Below are 18,951 nucleotides of genomic sequence, written 5' to 3'. Positions count from 1 at the left end.
CAGCAATGAAGAAAACATGTACATCTGCAAATATATCTGAAGGATAAATTGTTAGAAGTGGAATTGCTGGGGCAAAGGACATGTGCATTTACATTTTTTCTCCACATTGTCAAGTTGATAAACAAAGTTTGTTATAGTTTATGTTCTACTTGGATGCCTGTTTCTGGATGAGTGTATTTTTTTTTTATTTTGTTGAAGTATAGTTGACTTACAGTGTTGTGTTAATTTCTGCTGTACAGCAAAGTGTTTGTTATACATATATGTATTCTTTTTCATATTCTTTTCCATATGGTTGTTTGTTTTTTTTTTGTGGTACGCAGGCCTCTCACTGTTGTGGCCTCCCCCATTGCGGAGCACAGGCTCCGGAGGCGCAGGCTCAGCGGCCATGGCTTACGGGCCCAGCCGCTCCGCGGCATGTGGGATCTTCCCGGACTGGGGCACGAACCCGTGTCCCCTGCATCGGCAGGTGGACTCTCAACCACTGCGCCACCAGGGAAGCCCTTCATATGGTTTATCACAGGATATTAAATATAGTTCCCTGTGCTATACAGTAGGGCCTTGTTGTTTGGATGAGTGTATCTTTCTAACCAGAGGGATAATTGCTACGCAGTTGATTCCCCCTGACTGAAATCTTCCCACTAGCCCACGAAGATCCTGAGTTGCTATCCACCAAGGCCAGAAAAGGAGTACCTTCATAGGAGATGCTTTCTTTAGCTGTGATGAGGTGATCTTTCTCCAAGATTGATGCTATTTGGGGAGATTCTTGGTAGGGGTGGAGCTCACTCCATGTAGGAGTGGAAGACTCTTTGTGACCAAGAGGAGAGGGGAGTTGAGGAACTGCTATTTCAAAAAGATGCCCAAGGGAAGGGGCCAGAAAGTGACATCAACAGGGATCACTTTGTTCAGGCATGGGCAGCAAGTTTAGCTGCCCCGCTCCTGGCTATGACTGGATTGCAGGCAGAAGGGTTTGGCAGAGTTTTTGTGCACAAGAATGTCAACATCGTTACAGTGTATGACCCCAGTGCTTGGCAGGGACACGGCCATGCGGATTCTCTGCACACTGGGCTGACCCCTTCACCTGAGCTGCTCAGCGCATGATTCTCCTTCCTGGAGCTAGACAGCTGTCAGGGTCAGGGAGCAGCTCGGGAGACCTAGAGGACTGGGGTGGACATTGGAAAGCTCCAGAATGTCGCAGCAGTAAATATATGTCTTGGTTTCCAGGACTGTCTGATTTCAAAAATACTGCCCCACAAGTTCACCAGCACCTGTCAGGCCGGGTGTCCCAGATTTTGACTTGGAAAATATAGTCTGTCTCACAGGTAATGGAGAAGGGGGAAGGCAGCAGTTCGTTCATTCGTGTTTAAGCGTGGGGTTGTGGGGGGAGGGGCGGGAGCAGGAGACCAGCAGAGATGGGCCCAGCTCTGTGCTAGAATCTCCCGTTGAATTCTCAGCTCTGCGGTGAGGTGAGCAGGTGAGTAGGACGCAAGGTGGTGTGATTGACACCTTTCTAGCCCCACCTGCTCACCCGGTCCTCCGCCCTATCCTACCCACTTTGGGAGGTCTAATCTATAAGCCTCAGCTCTCTGCCTCGCCCCACCAGCTCAACGAAGAAGGTCCACGTGCAAATGGGAAAGCAGTCTACCACGGCTGCTTAAATACCTGGTCTAAGCACCTGGGTTCGTTGTCGCCGATTTCAGGCTGCGGGGATACGGACGTCAGTTTCTCCCCCGGGGAGACAGGAAGGAGATTCCGGGTCCCCAGAGCTGCTATACAGCCCGTTCGGTTGACACCCCAGCCCCCCTCCCCAACTCCCCCATCACAGCGGCGGCCCGCCCACCTCCTAAGCGATCAGGCCACTGCCCCTAGCCTCCTACGTTCTCCTCCCAGTGTAGCCCGGCCTATCTCCCCACCCGAGGCCCCGCCCCCGACCCCTCCCTGTCCTGGCAGGCTCCGGAGAGGCGGTGCTGGCCAGCGGTCAGGGACAGACGCACCACCGGGACTACAAGCCCCAGCAGCCACTGGGGCCCGGCCTCGGGGGCGGGGCTATACCGGGCAGCGAATTGGGAGGAGCCCTGGAGCTCAGGCTAGGGAACGCGCATGGCCAATCGCCGGGCGGCTCGGGCAGAGTGCCGTTGGGGGCGGGGAGAAGCCCGCCAGGGCCGGGACAAAAGCCGGATCACGGGCGGCCGCGGGAGGCTGGAACGCTCCCGGTAGTGGCGGTGTTTGGGGGCCTGTAGACCGAGCGCCGCGCACAGGCTTTCGCAGAGTGGTGAGTGGCGGGCGACTGCTTTCGCGAGATGGACCTCACCTGGTCCAGAGCTTCCTGCCTCCCTCCCCCAACCCGGAACCGCCTCCCCCGACGCCGGCTTCGGGCTCACGCGCGCTCCCTACACCTGCTTGGAAGTTTTGAGGGTCTTAAGCTTTAGGTTAGCCTTCGCCGGGATCCCGGCTGGTTGCCTCGTGTCGCCCCCTCCCCCACTCCTCCACATTCCAGTTCCTGGGAGTTTGCACAGGGCTTGCCGCCGTCCTTGGCTGTCTTCTCTCCGCCGAATTGCATTTGCTCCTAACTGGAGCCCCTCATCCCCACCCCGGGGCCAGTCATCGAGCCTCGTCGGGCTTTATCCGGCCACCTCTTGCCCCCATCTGGGTTCCTCCCACCGGATGCCGGGGACGGGAAGTAGTGGCTAGTTTCCCCACTCCTACCCCTCATAAGCCGGGCTCAGGCCCTTCCTCTTAGTTCTGTGGAGAGTCGACTGAGCCCCGCGCCGAAGTGGAGGGAGCGAGCGGGGCACGCAGCCGCTGCGGGCCACATGGGGCTGGGCCGACCCAGGCCTCGCCACGAGGACCTAGCCTTGGATCGGCGGTGCAGGAAAGACCCTCCTAGCCCTGGAGGTGCCGTCGGGCCCAGCCGCTAAGCGACAGATGGTCGGGGTACCCGTCTCCCTCCCCACCCTTGGCGTTGCTGCCGAGCTTTGTCGAGGCAAGGTCCTCATGGGGCTGGAGGATGCTGCCGCCGCCCTCCTGTTGGGCTTGGCAGAGGGCCAGTCGCGGCGCCAGCTGCCCTCTCCAACCTTGGCGGATACGGTGAAGGGCCAAGGAGTTCTGCCATTAGGTGGTCCTCCGGAGTCTGCCTGGGAAGAGGATTTTGGGGGGGTGGGAGGGGAGCAGTGCATAGCACAGTTTGGTCAGCCAGCCCACAGCCCGCTTCTCTCTCCTCCCTTTAACTTTGCTCTGGGTTCCAGCCAGCTCAGATCGTTAGGTTTCTGAGATTCTGAAATGTTGGGTGAAGGACAACTGGTAGACCCAGTTGCCCAGAGGGTTGTTTTCACCTCTGAAAGAGCTGCTGCTTCTGCTGCTTCTTTTTTTTTTAAGCGCTCCTTCAACTGCTTGGAGGATGGTGATAGGAACAGCCCTCAGACACTGAGCTGGGTGGTTGGTGCCTCCACCCCCACTCTCCACTATGTTTGCCGCAGTAGAGGACCCTCAGAATTCTGCCCCTCCTTTTACTCCAGAGATTGTCTGTCGTTTCAAAAAAATCCCAATCCTACGGATACTAAGCTTAAAATAAGTGCTCTTTGGCCTTCCCACAGAGACCATAAGTAGCGTCCCCAGTGGTTCCTCTCCACTGGCGGTGTCCCAGGGATACAGTCCTGGGGAACAGGCTCCTTTCATTCAGCCTTCTCTGTGGGCTGCTTCTGCCCTCGGTGGCTGCTGTGGGTGAACTCAGTTCTGGGCCACTTATCCTGTCTGCAGAAAAGACCCCATTCTGCTCAGAAGGTCCCTCCTTTGGATAGAGAGAGAGAGAGAGAGAGAGTGTGTGAGTGTGTGTGTGTGTGTGTGTGTGTGTGTGTGTTTTCAGGTTCCTTGGCATGATATTTGCCACATTTAGCTAAGTAACAGTTTCTGGGGCCCCAGAGTGGACCCCTGGGGTCTTCGCTCTGCCCTGAAACCATCTCTCACCAGTTTGATAGCACATTCAGTTATTCAATTCCTGAGGAGGCAGCCCAAGACTCCGTAGTGGAGTGTGTGTGTTTGTGTGTATGTGTGTGTGTTGTGTTCCCAGCCCAGATTGGTATACACGTTAAGTCCTATTGTCACTTGAGCAGATGTTCTTAGCTATTGGTCTCTGGGCTGTCAGATCATGGTCATAGGTCACCACCTTGAAATGATATGCACAACTGGGTATGTGCACATTTTTCTGGGCTTTTTTTCTGGTGCTCAGAAGAGTCTGAGACCTCAGATAGGTTAAGAGCCACTGCCCTAGAGAGGCCCTACTGAATGATTAAACTTGCGGATTTATCTCCACCCAGTCCACTCCCTGGTTTTGTGAACCTTCTTACCCTGTCTTGAATATGCAGAGGCCAGATTCTTCCCCTGCTTTTTTTCTATCATGTAAATTCCGTGTCTTGGCTTTGAGAGGGCCTTCGCCATCTAAGCCACAGTGCTCTAGTGGCAGATCTGTGGGTGAACTGGCAAAACTTTTCTATCCTGTATCATCCCCTGTTGTCTTCTCTCCCATCCCCTCCCGAGGACTGGTTGAAGATGAGTTCTTGGATCTGAGATTTGAACAAGGGCTCAAGAAAATTGAGATTTTTTTTCCGCTGCAGAAGGTCTCGTTTCTCATCCGTGTTCTTTCCAAAGTTGGGTCTCTGTCTGGGGAGGTGCCAGGTTTGGGGGGTTGTTGTTCTGGGAGTGCCCTCTGCTGGAGAGGCTTCGCGAGGGGCTTCCTTTCTCCTGGAATCCGTGATCAGCCGGTGGCTGATGTGTCTGAACCGCTAAGGGTGGTCAGCAGCTGCCCCCTCCTTTCTCTGCTTGATCTGCCCTGGGCTGCACTCCGTTTGGGAGGGGGGTAGGGGCACGTGTACCCATCTGATTTCAGGACCAGTTTTTCTGGTCTGAGTCAAGGAGGTTGGGAAATGGAGCTGGAGTGGGTGGGGGGTGGAGGGCTGTGAGGCAGTGGGGCTGGTTGAGGTACCTCCTTCGGAAACTTATGTTGAGAAGGAGCCGGAAGCCATCCCAGGGGAAGGTGAGAAAAGGGAACGTCTCCTTTGAGCCCCTTCCCAGCTACCCGACTTTGGGCCAGACACCAGACTGAATGCACCCATTGTGCCGAGCTGGAGACTAGCTGGGAGGCTGAGGGAGCCAGCCAAGCCAGGGTGAGAACCTGAAGCCCAGCCTGGCTTTTGGGAGGGAGGTGCAGAGTGGCCCCTGGAACTCTGGCCTTCCCTCAGCTGGGAATGGAGACCAGCCTTCCTGAGTGTATAAACCAGCCAGCCCTCCAGTTCCACCCTCCTTTATTTACACTTGACTTTTCTCCCCCAGCAAATTCAACAACTTCAGTTCTGGGTCTTTGTTGGAGAGGCAGGAGTGACTTTTCCTGATCTGGCCAAGCTCTTGGCATGAATGACTTGGTTTCCTTTCCCTCCCTGTCTCCCCCACCCTTTCTCTCCCCAAATCGCTCCTGGCACTACCCAAGGGAGAATGGGTGTGTCAGGACAAAGCGATGGGGAGGGAATATGAAGAAATTGTCATCAGAGACTCTTCTGTGAGGTGAAGGTAGGGGAAATGGCCTGGTTCTTGGAGAACTGCTCTTTTCTCTAGGGCTGAGATGTGGGTTTTCTGGGGACCAGGAGTGAGAGGGTTTGGGTTCAAGCCTTGGGTCCCGGACTTCCCTGGTTTGGAAGTGGTTAAGAATCCGCCTGCTAATGCACGGGACACAGGTTCTAGCCCTGGTCCCGGAAGATCCCGCATGCCGCAGAGCAACTAAGCCTGTGCACCACAACTACTGAAGCCCATGCGCCTAGAGCCCATGCTCTGCAACAAGAGAAGCCACCACAGTGAGAAGCCCACGCACCACAACAAAGAGTAACTCCCGTTGGCCACAACTAGAGAAAGCCTGCGTGCAGCAACGAAGACCCAACACAGCCAAAAAAAAAAAAAAGCCTTAGGTCCCCTGCTTTTTTTTTTTTTTTTTTTTTTTTGGCTGCATTGGGTCTTCATTGCTGCGTGTGGGCTTTCTCTAGTTGTGGCCCGCGGGCTTCTCATTGCAGTGGCTTCTCGTGTTGCGGAGCACGGGCTCTAGGGCTCAGGCTCGGTAGTTGTGGCTCACGGTCTCTAGAGCACAGGCTCAGTAGTTGTGGTGCACGGGCTTAGTTGCTCCGTGGCATGTGGGATCTTCCCAGACCAGGGCTCGAACCCGTGTCCCCTGCATTAGCGGGCGGATCCTTAACCACTGCACCACCAGGGAAGTCCTCCCCGCCCAACCCGCTTATTAATTAGGCTTCTTGGACAAGTTATCTTAACCCCTCTGAGGCTTTATTCCTCATCTAAGAAACAAGGCCATAAATCTCCATGTCCCTCCCAGGGCTCACATACATGTGACCGAGGATGGTTTCTGCCTCTTCTCCCAACTCTGGCTCAGTTAGAAGTGACCAGTATGGGTGGTCCCCAGAGAGGCCTCTGTTTTGCTCTAAATTAGTAGCTGGATGACTCAGTGGGGTGGGTGGGATGCACTGAAAGTCACAGTTCCGCCAGCCTGTTTCTGCTCTGAGCTTCGGTGGGAGTCTAGTGTCCTAGGAGAAATGGGCTTTGACGTGACTCTTCCTCTTTGCTCCTTGGGGGCTTGGTCCTGCGTGAGGCTAAGTAGACTTGCTCACCCAGCCTTCAGGCTGGTGATGTGTATGAGTGTGAAGTGGGTGAGTCTGGGTGTGGGAAAGACCAAACGTGGAGGGGGTGTAAGGCCAGCATTGACATTTGGCCGTGTTCCCCACAGGTCACAGAACCAAAGGGTGTGTTTCAGTGTCTGTATGCCCACCTCGGCTGAGACTAGCATTCAGGTGTGGGTCACATCCCTGCTATTCCTGGCCTCCCCATCCGGCTTCCTTTGTGCCAAGATGAATGTGGTCTTGGGTGAGCTAGTTTTCCTAGAGGGAGTGGAGGCCAAGAGTCCCTGGGGGAAAAAAATGCCACCTTTGTTTTTCTCCACCATCTTTCCTCATCCATCATTTCCCGATCCTCCTTCTATGATGTTAGAAGTGCTGTTTGAGATCTCCCTTCCATCCCTCCTCCTGGGGCAGCCCTCTTCTCCCTCAGAGAAGCGCTGAGATCTGGTTTTATCGTCTGGGGGCAGCTGGGCATAGGTCTGCCCTGCTGGAGAAGATAGCACCTCCATCTCCCCACCTCCTCTGACCAGCCCCTCTCACCCCACCAGGTAGAGCAGGGCCCTCCGCAGCCATGTCGGCCAAGGCGATCTCCGAGCAGACAGGCAAAGAACTCCTCTACAAGTACATCTGCACCACCTCGGCCATCCAGAACCGGTTCAAGTATGCCCGGGTCACCCCTGACACTGACTGGGCCCACCTGCTGCAGGACCACCCGTGGCTGCTCAGCCAGGTGAGCCCACCCCCCGGCCTGAGCCCCTCCTCCAGGCCCAGAGTCCCAGGAAGAGAAAGCAGTTGGTTTGCTGGAGATGTCCCCCCGGGGCATGTGATGGCAGACGGTCTGCATGGGTGGGCAGGGTGCAGGGGGCTGAGCACGTTTTGTGTTTGGCATGCTGAGGTCCCCTGGCACGGCGTACAGAGCCTGGACTGGAGCTGGACAAACCGGAGTTCAGATGGCAGCTCTCTGCATATTAACCATGTGGCCTGGGGCAAGCCATTTCACCTCTCTAGAGTTTTAGATTCCCCATCTGTCAAATGGGCATAACACTCACCCTGTGAGTTTAAGGATTAGTAACAATGTCTGGAAAGTATTCAGTGTGCTGCCTGGCACTTGGTAGTTGCTCACTGACAAACACCCACCCTGTCAGGAATATGTCAGGGCATGAGGAAGTGTGACGTTGTACTTTGGGTAGAATGGCTGATGGGATCCACCCTGGAGTAGAGGCTTCGCTCTGTAGATCTCTGCAGGGCTATTGTTGGGATGGTGTCTGGAAGCTTAGACTTCTTTGGCAGGCCCCAGAGGGCGGGACTGGGACCAGTAGGGGGAGGCATTCAGGGATGCAGGTTTCCTCCCACCATGAGGCAGCCCAAACCACAAAGCGAGCTGCCTCCGGAGGCGGTGAACTTCCTGGTCCTAGAGGTGTGTGAGCAGTGGCTAGGGGCTGCTTGTTGGTCTTATAGACAGGGTTCAAACCCTGGGATCGGGTTGACCAGATGTCCTCAAAGGTCCTTTGTCACCCCAAGGCTCTGTCTCCGTTCTTTCTTTTGAAACACAGGTGCTAGTCGATATTCTGAGGCGTTGAATGAAGCTAAGATACCACATAGGGAGGGTAGGGAATCACTTACTCATTCAGCACGTATTCAGTGAGCACCTGCTCTGCCAGACCCCTTCCTGGGTGAGGATGGCTTTAGATTCCTTGTTGTTAAAAGAAAGATGTTGGCTGGAGTAGGTGAGGGAAGCTTCTGGGAGTTGACCTTGAAGGTTGGGTGGAATTCGCTCTGGGGGTGGGGTGGATTGGAAGCCACCAGGCTACGCTGTGCTTTGGGTCCCCAAACTGTCACCTCTTACTCTACCCTATCTTTCCTTGCTGTAAATACAAACCCCTCTTATTCCAGAGCTTGGTGGTTAAGCCAGACCAGCTGATCAAACGGCGTGGAAAGCTGGGCCTAGTTGGGGTCAACCTCACTCTGGACGGAGTCAAGTCCTGGTTGAAGCCACGGCTGGGACAGGAGGCCACAGTGAGTCTGGGTGTAGGATCGGGGTGGATGTGCTGTGGTAACAGAAGCAAATGTGGTCGCCTCCAGATCAGCACTGTGGGTCACCCCCACAGCTGGTCAGATTGCAGCCTGGGGAAGGCAGGGGCCCAGCAGAGCTGCCTTAGGCAGCAGGGCTGCCTTGGTGCTCGTTCCCAGCTCCCCTATCAGGGAACGGCAAGATGTGCTGTACAGGTAACCCCAGTACAATTAGAGAGCCAGGTGGAAATGGTCTGTTTCTTTAACAACAGTCGTGGAGATGGGACTCTGAGAACTATTCTGGGAACTCCTTTCTTTTTAGTTTCCAGAAAGGGTAGGGTAGCTTGTCATGACCTGCATATATAAGCGGGTGGGTAAAAAAAAAAAAACTTGAAGGGAGATGCAGAATCATTTAGGCAGAAACGTTCTTGGGCCAAGAACCTAGGAGGAGGAAACAATAATACTGAAGAGTAAACTTAATTCTTGCCTTCTTCCAGCTCATTGATCCATTTCAACTCTGTAGGTGAGATAGTTAAAGTGAAATATGGCTTAGGAAGGCTAAGTGATGCCCAGAAATAAAACTGCATTTGTTTTTCTTCTCCCAAAAGGAGCTGGAGAACTGAAGGGAGGGAGTAAGCTGAGGCTTGGCTTACACTGGGGAGGATGTGCTGTCCATACCTGGCTTTGTCACATCTGGGGTGACCATGGACCAGGGTTGAGCTGTTCTCTAACTTGGTTGCCCGGGAGTAGGATGAAGATGGTGATGGAGCCATCTTCCTTTTTACTGGCCTTCCTCAAATTAAGCTCTTCACGTTAATTTCCCGGTTTCTGGCTGTCCTGGGTAAAGAGGGATCCTTGAAGTTACACACAGGCCTGGGGGCAGAGGGATCTTGACCTTTGTGCCCCCAGGCCTTTGGGGAGAGGACAGCAGGGTTGGGGGCTGAGCAGTGTCCCCAGGGAGGTCCTCATGCTTCCTTCTCCTCAGCTGTCTGTTGGGAGGGGGATGTCAGGGACCTCTGAGCTGGCAGCAGCGTTGACCCCAGTGGGAGCAGCTCATTACCTCTGATGGATCACTGTCTGGTCCTGACTCAGCAATGACGCACGCATGGGTGGGCGGGGGCTTCGGGACATGCTGGGAGGGATGAGGGCTGTCTCGCCTCGGCTGCTGCCAGGGACCCACTCAAACTGATTAGCTCTGCAGGCCTGTTGTCCTCAGCCGGGAAGGTCTGTGTGGAAAAGTTTTCCCTGTCAGGCTCCGGCTCCCCTCTCTCCCCGCTCCGAGCCATTCCCTGCGCCTAGACTCATGTTCTGGGGCTGGGTCTCCCTGCCTGAGCTCTGGGATAGATAGCCTTGATTTGTCTGAGCGCTTTAATTTGTGGCACAGCAGAGGGGGAGATGCTCCTGATCTCTGCTTCTGGGGGCGGGGTGTTGCTGCAGCTCATTTATCCTCCTCCAGAGGAGGCAGGAAAGAATGTGTGAGGTCAGTGTTGAAGTGTAGCTGGCACGAGGTGGTGGATGGAAGAGGAGATCTCATGAAGACTTCTTGAGCCCATTGCCCTGGTTTCTGGAAATATCTCTTTCTGGCAGGTGTTGTGGCAGTAGTGCTTGGGCCCCGCCTCTGATGGGAGGGCAAGGTGGAGGGACCAGAGGGCGATCCTTCCTCCTGCCCTGCGAGCAAGACATGCCTTCTGGTCTAAGCTTTACCTCCCTCAATCTCTGTAGGTTGGCAAGGCCAGAGGCTTCCTCAAGAACTTTCTGATCGAACCCTTTGTCCCCCACACTCAGGTATGTGTGAAGTGGCTCCAAGCTGGGTCTTCTCCCTCTGGGAGCTTTGTGCCTGTTGACCCTAAAATGATGAAGGAGAAATCAAGCTGCTGGAGAAAAACCAAAGGGACCAGAGTCTCTGAAGCGGTGCTAAGGGTTTGAGGGTGCTACGGAGCAGGGAGTCCAGAGATGAAGGAAAGGGCTTAGTTTGCAGCAGGAAGGAATCAAGGTTGGTAACAGAAGGGACTTCCCAGTGCTAGGATGAGAAGGACTTGAAGGCAGGACCTCTTCCCCCAGAGCAGGTCACGTTGGCTCAGTCTGGACTGTCAGCCAGCAAGGCAGTGGCCTCTTGTCTCTTGTCCTCAAGGGGAAGATGGTGACCTGCTCTTACCTTGTGAGAGGTGTCTATGGGGTTTTAAAAATGATACCACCGGGGTTGGGCCCCTCACCCACGTGGTGCTCTCTTCCCCCGTAAGGAGGAGGAGTTCTATGTCTGCATCTATGCTACCCGAGAAGGGGACTACGTCCTGTTCCACCACGAAGGCGGGGTGGATGTGGGTGACGTGGACACCAAAGCCCAGAAACTGCTCGTTGGTGTGGACGAGAAGCTGAATCCTGAGGGCATCAAGAAACACCTGTTGGTCCACGCCCCCGAAGACAAGAAAGAGTTGAGTGAGAGGGATGGCAGGGAGGTGGCAGTGGAGGAACGGGGAAGGCCAACAGCTCTGGGCGCAGAGTGGTCTATCCCCGTCTGGGCACCCACTGCGCCGCCCCAGCATCTGGCCGGAAGGTGGGGAGCAAAAGGCAGGCACCGCCACTCCCCGTCCCCAGGAGGGCTGCTGAGGGTGGAGGGGAGGCCGGCTCAGACTGAAACGTGCGTCAGTGTCCCTCACCTCTGTGCCCCTTCTGTCTGGCGCGTGTCCCCCTCCTGCTGCATGCCTGACAGCTCCCTTCCGCCTCAGCGGCTGAAGAGCGATGTCTGGGGAGCGGGGTTTGGAGCGGAAAGTGAGGGGTCAACGGGGTGGCTGTTGGCAAGTGGAGCTGTCAGAGGCAGTGAGAGATTGCTTCTGAGCCCGCTCCGCCACGGATTGACAGTCCCTCTCTGCCTCCCCCTGTAGGATTCTAGCCAGCTTTATCTCCGGCCTCTTCAATTTCTATGAGGATCTGTACTTCACCTACCTCGAGATCAACCCCCTTGGTAACTATCTCTGCTGGGGTGGGACAGGGCAGAGTCTGAGTACTTATGGTAACCCTGGCCTTGACGTTCGGAGGACCAGACCCCCACTTGCAGGGGGCAGTGCAGACAGCTGTGCGTGGGCGGAGGGATCTCCAGGCTCCTGTTCCTGAGCTCTCAGGAGGCCACAGTCATTCCTCTTTTCGCCAACTCCAGTTTCTTTCTTTCTTCTGTGATGGGGAAGTCCTGGTTGTGATCTGACTCTGCCCTGTGGCTCTTGCTGCCAGTGGGTTAGGCTGTTCTACCAGGAGCTGAGCCGCCCCTGTATCCGCCTGACCGGTCAGACCCTTCCTTCCTCTTGGTGCCTCGGAGACCCCCTCCCCGCCTCCCCCTCCAGGAGTTGGTCCATCATTGACCCCCAAGGCTGGAAAGATCGCTGCGAAGCCTCTCACGCTGTGAAGGAGGCAGATGGCGTGGGCTGGCTCTGGCCAGGGTTTCATAGGGCAAAGTCCTGATTCAGATTCCAACTAGGGATGTAGCCCCTCTAATGGACCAGATGGCTCTGTGCTGACTTAATTAGCTAAATGGCCCTGGGGGAAAGGGAAATGGACTCCAGTGAGGCGGCAGTAAATGAATCCTGCTGGCTGGGGACCCAGTGCACCCACGGCTTCCCACTTCTCGCTGGACCCGAGGAGAACCTGGTGTGTGTACCCGGGGGCCTTAGAGACTGTGCCTTAGACACTTTTTTTTGTAAATAGCGGGGTTGTGGTGGATGAATAGTTAAACATTTAAGGCATGGAGTATAGCATTTTGTAAAAATGCTTAAAAATTGCCATGGCAACTGAAACAGACGTTCCTGCCCTATTACCTACAGGTTAGGGAGCTGGGACTGGTTTTGTAGAATTTGCTTTTCCTTGAATGGGGAAAAAGCTGTGTCTCCATAAGGACCAATCTGGTTTCTTGTTGAGCTGGAGAGTCGTTAGGCCTGGGTGGTCCCCCATGGGAGTGGTGTGTGGGGAAGTCTGGAGGGGGTTGGAGGTTGATGGTCACCTTGGCTAGGGCCCATGTCTGATTGCCTCTTCTTTTCTTTTTTTTTTTTTCTTCTTAAAGTTGTGACCAAAGATGGCGTCTACGTCCTTGACTTGGCAGCCAAGGTGGATGCCACTGCCGACTACATCTGCAAAGTGAAGTGGGGTGATATAGAGTTCCCTCCCCCCTTCGGGCGGGAGGCTTATCCAGAGGTAAGGCTGGTTTGGGGAGGAGATGGAGAGTGAGGGGGACCGGCGGGGCGGGGGAGTGACTGATCTCCTATGAGCATTTGGCAACCCTTGTGGGCTATGTATTTGGCAGGAAAGGAAGGCCAGGAGCCATTTAATTTTTTAAAAACCCTGGAGGAGAAGGGTGTGGGGGTCAGCCAAACCTCTGAATCCCGGCTGGAGATCCTTTTAGACTCCCCTCTCAATCAACCTCCCTGGGCTCGTGACGTGATTTGTTGTTTCTCAGTAATTCTGAGTGGCTCCCCGAATCCTGCCAGGAAGGTAGTTCTCTCAGCCACTTGCTGAGAATTTTAATTGCTCCTTCCCACCCCATCCTCTGAGAGGTCCTCGCCACAGCATCAGGCATGTGTGACAGAACCCAGGTCAAGGGAAGAGGCTGGGCTGGGGGGAGGGATGGGGCCTGGGGGGCACAGCACGGGATGAGCTAGGCAGGTAGATGCTGGGAGTGGGGGCCATGCTAGAAGCAGAGTGACATAGCGAGGCCTGGGACTTGGGCAGAGAGCCAAGGACTTGAAGTCTGAGAGAAAGGACTTGGGAAGTTTGTCTCCAGGTGGTGACTGGCTGTGGGTGGTTTTGGTACTTGGAGACGGCATCACGTTTTGTCCCAGGCCCATGAGGCCCTGCACAACCCCTTCTCCCTGACGCTGTGAAGGCAATGGAGGACCTCTTCATACGACTCCAGGAGAAGGGGAAGGGTCCTGGGATCTGTGACCTGGTGAAGGGCGTGCCCCCAGGGCCCACCTGTTGCTGTCTGGCCCCTAGGAAGCCTACATCGCAGACCTGGATGCCAAAAGTGGGGCAAGCTTGAAGCTGACCTTGCTGAACCCCAAGGGGAGGATCTGGACCATGGTGGCCGGAGGTGGCGCCTCTGTCGTGTACAGGTGACTGAGAGGGCTGCTGAGGGGATGGCAGCCAGGTCCACCTAGGCTTCCCACATGTGGCCTGGATCAAGTCGCTTCACCTCGGGGTCTCCAGTTTCCCCCCGCTTGGTGCAGAGCAGAACTCGTGGGGCATCCCAGAGGGGCCTACACAGCGTCTCTGCAACCTTTTTCTTTGCTTCAAAATGAAGTTATTAGTTATAATTCTTATCATTAGTGATATGTGCTCCATGCAAAAGTACAACAAATACGGAAAATGAACCAGAAAGTGAATTTTGCTTGGCTGTGTCACCACCCCTCCCCCTACCAGGTCACCACGTTGGGTGTCCTTCCAGGTGTTGTAGTGCCTGTATGAATAGTCACACTTCTACACTTCATAGAAGTGTTGGGTAGGGCTGGGAGGATGCCCCCCCCCCGGGAGAGTATGATGCAGGACAGTTAACCTTCAAGTATGACTTGTTTGGGCCTTGAGGGTCTGAGGTCCATAGGCTGCCCGGCCTCAAGGCTTCAGGGGCGTCTGCGTGGCCTCCCAGGCACCGGGCCGCCACCCTCTGCCACTCAAGCTGGAGCCAGCACTGACTTCCTTGTTTCCCTGGCAGCGATACCATCTGCGACCTAGGGGGTGTCAACGAGCTAGCGAACTACGGGGAGTACTCGGGAGCCCCCAGCGAGCAGCAGACCTATGACTACGCCAAGACGATCCTCTCCCTCATGACCCGCGAGAAGCACCCTGATGGTGAGACACGCGTTCCTTCCCCAGGACAGCCCAGCGTCCTCGGTGGGAACAGCTATGGCTGGGCTGTGAGGCACCAAGGTTTTCCTGGTCCTTTGCAACCTGGGGCTAGTTATTTAACTTCTGGACCTCAGTTTCCCTGACTGCACAATGGGCAGTGACAGGGTCTGTCAGACTGGGGGCTCCGAGGGGGCGAGGAATGGATGGATGTATACAGCCCTATGAGTAGATGCAAGCGGGGAGGCGGTGGTGGCATGCTTTTGCTGACTGCTATAACGCGGTTCTTAGCGACTCACTTACACATTTATTGTCTGGGCTGTGTGATTCCCAGCTTTCCTATATCACCTGTCCTGTGTTTTGGGACCACACATACCAATTCCCCTTCCCTTGAGCCAGATAGAGATTCCCACCGGGGTATCCAAAAACCAAGCTGGGTTTCTAGATGCCAGCTAGGAATGATGTAGAGATTCTGTGGGTTCGAGAATTCCCTGGCCGCCCAGTGGTTGGGACTCCGCACTCTCAATGCCAAGGGCCCGGGTTTGATCTCTGGTCAGGAAGTAGGATCCCACAAGCTGCACGACGCAGCCAGGAAAAGAAATTGAGATTTTCTGGGCTTGGATCAGCCGCCTGCTTGGTGGCATAGGTTATGGAGAGTTGAGCTGACGACACTGAACAGGCATCAGGAGAGACCAGCTTGCTCCCCCCGCCTCTGCACTGGTATCTCCTAACAGCTGGGGGACGCTCACTCAGGAGAGAGCACTCTCTCAGTTGGATTTCTATGATGCCCAAGTCTACCTTTCTAGCCTTTTTTTGACTTCTCTTGCTCCAAACCCAGGCAAGATCCTCATTATCGGAGGCAGCATCGCCAACTTCACCAATGTGGCCGCCACATTCAAGGTAACCAGCTGCAGGGGAATGTGGGTGGGTTGGGAGCAGGGAAGGGAAGTTTCTGCGCAAGTAGGTTTGAGACAGAAGCAGGTTCCCATGAGTTACCCAGTCCGGGGGAGGGGCTTTTGACCTAGGGATGCACAAGACACTGGGATGGATCTGGATCCGAACCTGTGTGTCTCTGGCCAAGCAGCCGACCCTCGCTGGGCCATAATTCTCCCATCTGAAGTGTGGGGAGAAGGGGAATTTCTGTCTTCCCCCCTTTCAGGACCAATTCTTCTATAACTGGCTTGACTGATCTCATTTCCAACACTCCATTGTAAGACTCTGGGTTCTCTGCACCTCCCAGTGTTTCTGTTTCCCAACCATCTGCCCCTTCTCCAAAAGGTTGGCATGAGGAAGTGTCTGATGCCCTGGGGCTCCTGCTCTTCCAGCCAGAGGCCCGTCAGCCTGGGTCCCTGTGCACAAGTCAGGGGCGTGGGCCCCAGTTTAAAGAAAGTGTGACTGCCGGTCAAGAAGGATGACAGCTAACGTGTCTCGAGACTCCTCCCCTTCAAGGGGGCCGCCTCAGGAGGCCACTTATCCCATCCTGTCAGGTGCTCGCTGAAGCCCTTCAAAAGAGTGTCTTCCATCTGGTAGTTCCACATAAGCTTTGAAAATAATGCATAGGGCTTCCCTGGTGGCGCAGTGGTTGAGAGTCTGCCTGCCGATGCAGGGGACGTGGGTTCGTGTCCCGGTCCGGGAAGATCCCACATGCCGCGGAGCAACTAAGCCCGTGTGCCATGGCTGCTGAGCTTGCGCGTCCGGAGCCTGTGCTCCGCAACGGGAGAGGCCTGCGTACCGCAAAAAAAAAAAAAAAAAAGAAAAGAAAGAAAGAAAATAATGCATAAATAAATGTCAGTCTTGAAAGTCTGAGCTCTCGAGAAGGTGGGGACCAGGCCTCGCCAGTCCTGCCTAAAACAGGTCCCTAATTGGACCTGATTCAACAAACAAATCTGACACAGGTGAATCTCGACAGCTTTGTTTTAACTTCTGAGCAGCCTGTAATAAAGGCAGTGCTGTCGATAAGGGCGGTTATGTCTGGAGCAGGAACTGTGTGTAGAGCTTCCCGTGAAATGCCATGAGCGACAGAACTTAGACTCAGTAAACTTGCCCTCCATCTGGAGAGACAAAACTGGTCCACACCTGTACATGCTCCCACGTTTCCAAAGTTGATACCCGTTGCAATGCTTTTCCCCCAAATCACTTGAAGAAGCTTTTGTAGGACTTTGACATTTAAGTAGACAATGTCCTGATCACCCTGACAACTCTTGCATAGGACCTCGGTATAGAGTTTCCCCCAAAATTGCAGTAAGAGAACAAGAACGACTATAGATTGGGATAAGAGAGACCAGCAAAGCCCCACTGGCGTTGGAGGCCCAGCACCCCGCGCATCGAAGGGTGTCACCGCTAGGTGCCCCATGTTCTCACCTCAGCACCATTAACAGTGGTTGCTTGTCCTAGGCCTTTGGGTCACTTGTGTGTGCAACACGTGTAAAATTCTTGAGTGCCAGGGCCTGCCGTGCTTTGTGAGAAGCCGCCCTGTTTTTTTCGTTTTGTTTTGTTTCTGGCTGTGCCGCACGGCTTGTGGAATCTCAGTTCCTCGACCAGGGATTGAACCTGGGCCGCGGCAGTGAAGGCGCTGAATCCTAACCACTGGACCACGAGGGAACTCCCAGCAGCCCTTGTAATCTACGCCCTGGGACATTTGTTTCCCATGGTTATAAATGCTTGCTTTATGGCTGCGTTCATTCTAGTCACATGTCTGTTGTCCCTTGGTGCTTCCAGGGCATCGTGAGAGCGATTCGAGATTACCAGGGCCCCCTGAAGGAGCACGAGGTCACGATCTTTGTCCGAAGAGGTGGCCCCAACTACCAGGAGGGCTTACGGGTGATGGGAGAAGTCGGTAAGATGGGGAACCTTTTCTGTCTCTCCCACCCTGAGTGTCACGCCTCCTTGGGATTCCTGCAAGAGTCAGTCTTCCAGTGCCTCCGTGCCCTCCCCTCCGCCTCTGGAGGTGCAGCTTGCTTCTGCTGCTGTTCTGTGTCCTCCTGACACAGAGCACCTGACCGAAACCTAAACTCAATGGGCAGGAAGGCATTTTCATTCAGCTGTTCACTTAACAAGTAATTGTGGAAGGCCTGCTGTGTGCCGGGCCCTGTGCTGAACCCTGGGGTCACAGCCACGTGCGACAGATGACGGGCAGCAAGCCCTCGTGCCGTTGAGAACAGTGACTGCAGTGTCAGGCGGCATGAAGGAAGACGAGCAGGGGGAAGGGGCGGGACATCTGTGCCTCTAGCATCTGTGGGAGGGGACAGGGCAGTTTTAAATGAGGCAATCGGAGAACGCTTGACCAGAAAGGTGGCATTTGAGCAGAGACCTGGAGGAGGGAGCAGTCAGTGGTGACTGTCTGCCGAGGGAAGGGCAAGTCCCAAGGCCCTGGGGTAGGATCAGCTGGGAGGGCTGAGGGACTGGGGTCGGGAGAGCGAAGGCAGGGAGTCCGGGGATGGAGGCAGAGAGGCCGAGGGAGCAGATATGCGTGGGGCTAGAACAGGTCCCGTGGGCACTTGGCTGTGACCCTGGCAGCTGCTGGAAGACTGAGCAGAGGAGTGACACCATTTGACTTAGGTTTGAGAAGGTTGTTTAGGCTGCTGGGTGGATACAAGACCAGAGGACAGCCAGGTCGAAGCAGGGGGACCACCTAGGAGGCTGCGGCAGCCTCTAGGGCAGAGTGGTGGCCTGGACTGGGGGGCGGAGGAGGGAGACAGTGGTAAGTGTCCAGGCCCCGACTGCTGGTGACCTGGATGACGGGAGGGGTCTGGTAATTGATAGAACCGGAGGGAGTTGCCCCTCGCTGAGCTGAGGGTAGAGAGGATGTGGGTCCATTTTTTTTTCCTTTCTTCCTTCTGCATTTTGGGCGTCTCCTGCAGGCTCCTGAGACCTCAGACTCAGAGCCATCAAGAACTTGGGGACCATGTGACGTCAGTGAGGACTAAGACTGGGTCTCCCTGAGTTGACCTGATAGAACCAGCAGCTTTGGTCTTGAGTGCAGCGCAGCCCCGTTGCTAAGAGCAGTTATGTGTGGGGCGGGGGGGGGTGAGGATATGAGACACTCCTGCTCGGTGATCATGCCCTCTAACTGGAGAGACAGAACCTTTCCACCTTCCCATTTTCCCAAATCTGATATCCATGGCAAACACTAACCCACCTAGGTCACTTGAAGTGGTACCAAGTCCTAGTTTTCACCTGAAAGTGTGGACCTGCCATGGACGTAGCCCTCGGAACAGCACAGTGAATGTTACTCAGTCGTGCCTGGGACGTTCAACTCACGGGACAATGAACAAGTAAACAGCGGCTGGAACAAGAGGCTGTTTGGTGGGGATCTACAGGCAGGGCGGTGTGGAGGGGAGCGACTGTCAAGGTCAGAGAAGGCCTTTCCCAAGAGGTGGCACTTGAGCTGAGCTGAGTGACAGCCAGGTGACAGCTCCATGCAGAGGAAGGAACAGGGCCAGAGCCCTGGGGAAAG

At 55.0% G+C, this 18,951-nt stretch overlaps 1 protein-coding gene across 4 annotated transcripts in view; it reads left to right on the top strand.

The window, feature by feature from the left end:
- Positions 1-2,140: 2,140 nt before the first annotated feature.
- ACLY (ATP citrate lyase) overlaps positions 2,141-18,951 on the top strand; it is a 42,279-nt gene continuing 25,468 nt past the window's right edge. For all 4 annotated transcript variants that reach the window (XM_022557706.2, XM_089901259.1, XM_022557704.2 and 1 more), the window contains exons 1-11: positions 2,141-2,269; positions 7,211-7,392; positions 8,556-8,678; positions 10,395-10,457; positions 10,913-11,103; positions 11,555-11,634; positions 12,721-12,851; positions 13,650-13,768; positions 14,365-14,501; positions 15,334-15,395; positions 17,214-17,331. In XM_022557706.2, the coding sequence (XP_022413414.1) occupies positions 7,234-7,392; positions 8,556-8,678; positions 10,395-10,457; positions 10,913-11,103; positions 11,555-11,634; positions 12,721-12,851; positions 13,650-13,768; positions 14,365-14,501; positions 15,334-15,395; positions 17,214-17,331 (1,183 nt within the window). In that variant the 5' untranslated portion in view covers positions 2,141-2,269; positions 7,211-7,233. The remainder of the gene's footprint in view (positions 2,270-7,210; positions 7,393-8,555; positions 8,679-10,394; positions 10,458-10,912; positions 11,104-11,554; positions 11,635-12,720; positions 12,852-13,649; positions 13,769-14,364; positions 14,502-15,333; positions 15,396-17,213; positions 17,332-18,951) is intronic.

This window comes from Delphinapterus leucas, chromosome 19 (assembly GCF_059928025.1).
Source record: "Delphinapterus leucas isolate spDelLeu-1000000601 "Yukka" chromosome 19, BTC_Dleu_Yukka2, whole genome shotgun sequence".
NCBI classification, from domain to species: domain Eukaryota; kingdom Metazoa; phylum Chordata; class Mammalia; order Artiodactyla; family Monodontidae; genus Delphinapterus; species Delphinapterus leucas.
Note: the sequence above shows the minus strand (reverse complement) of the source record. Positions and strands in the feature narration are given on the sequence as shown.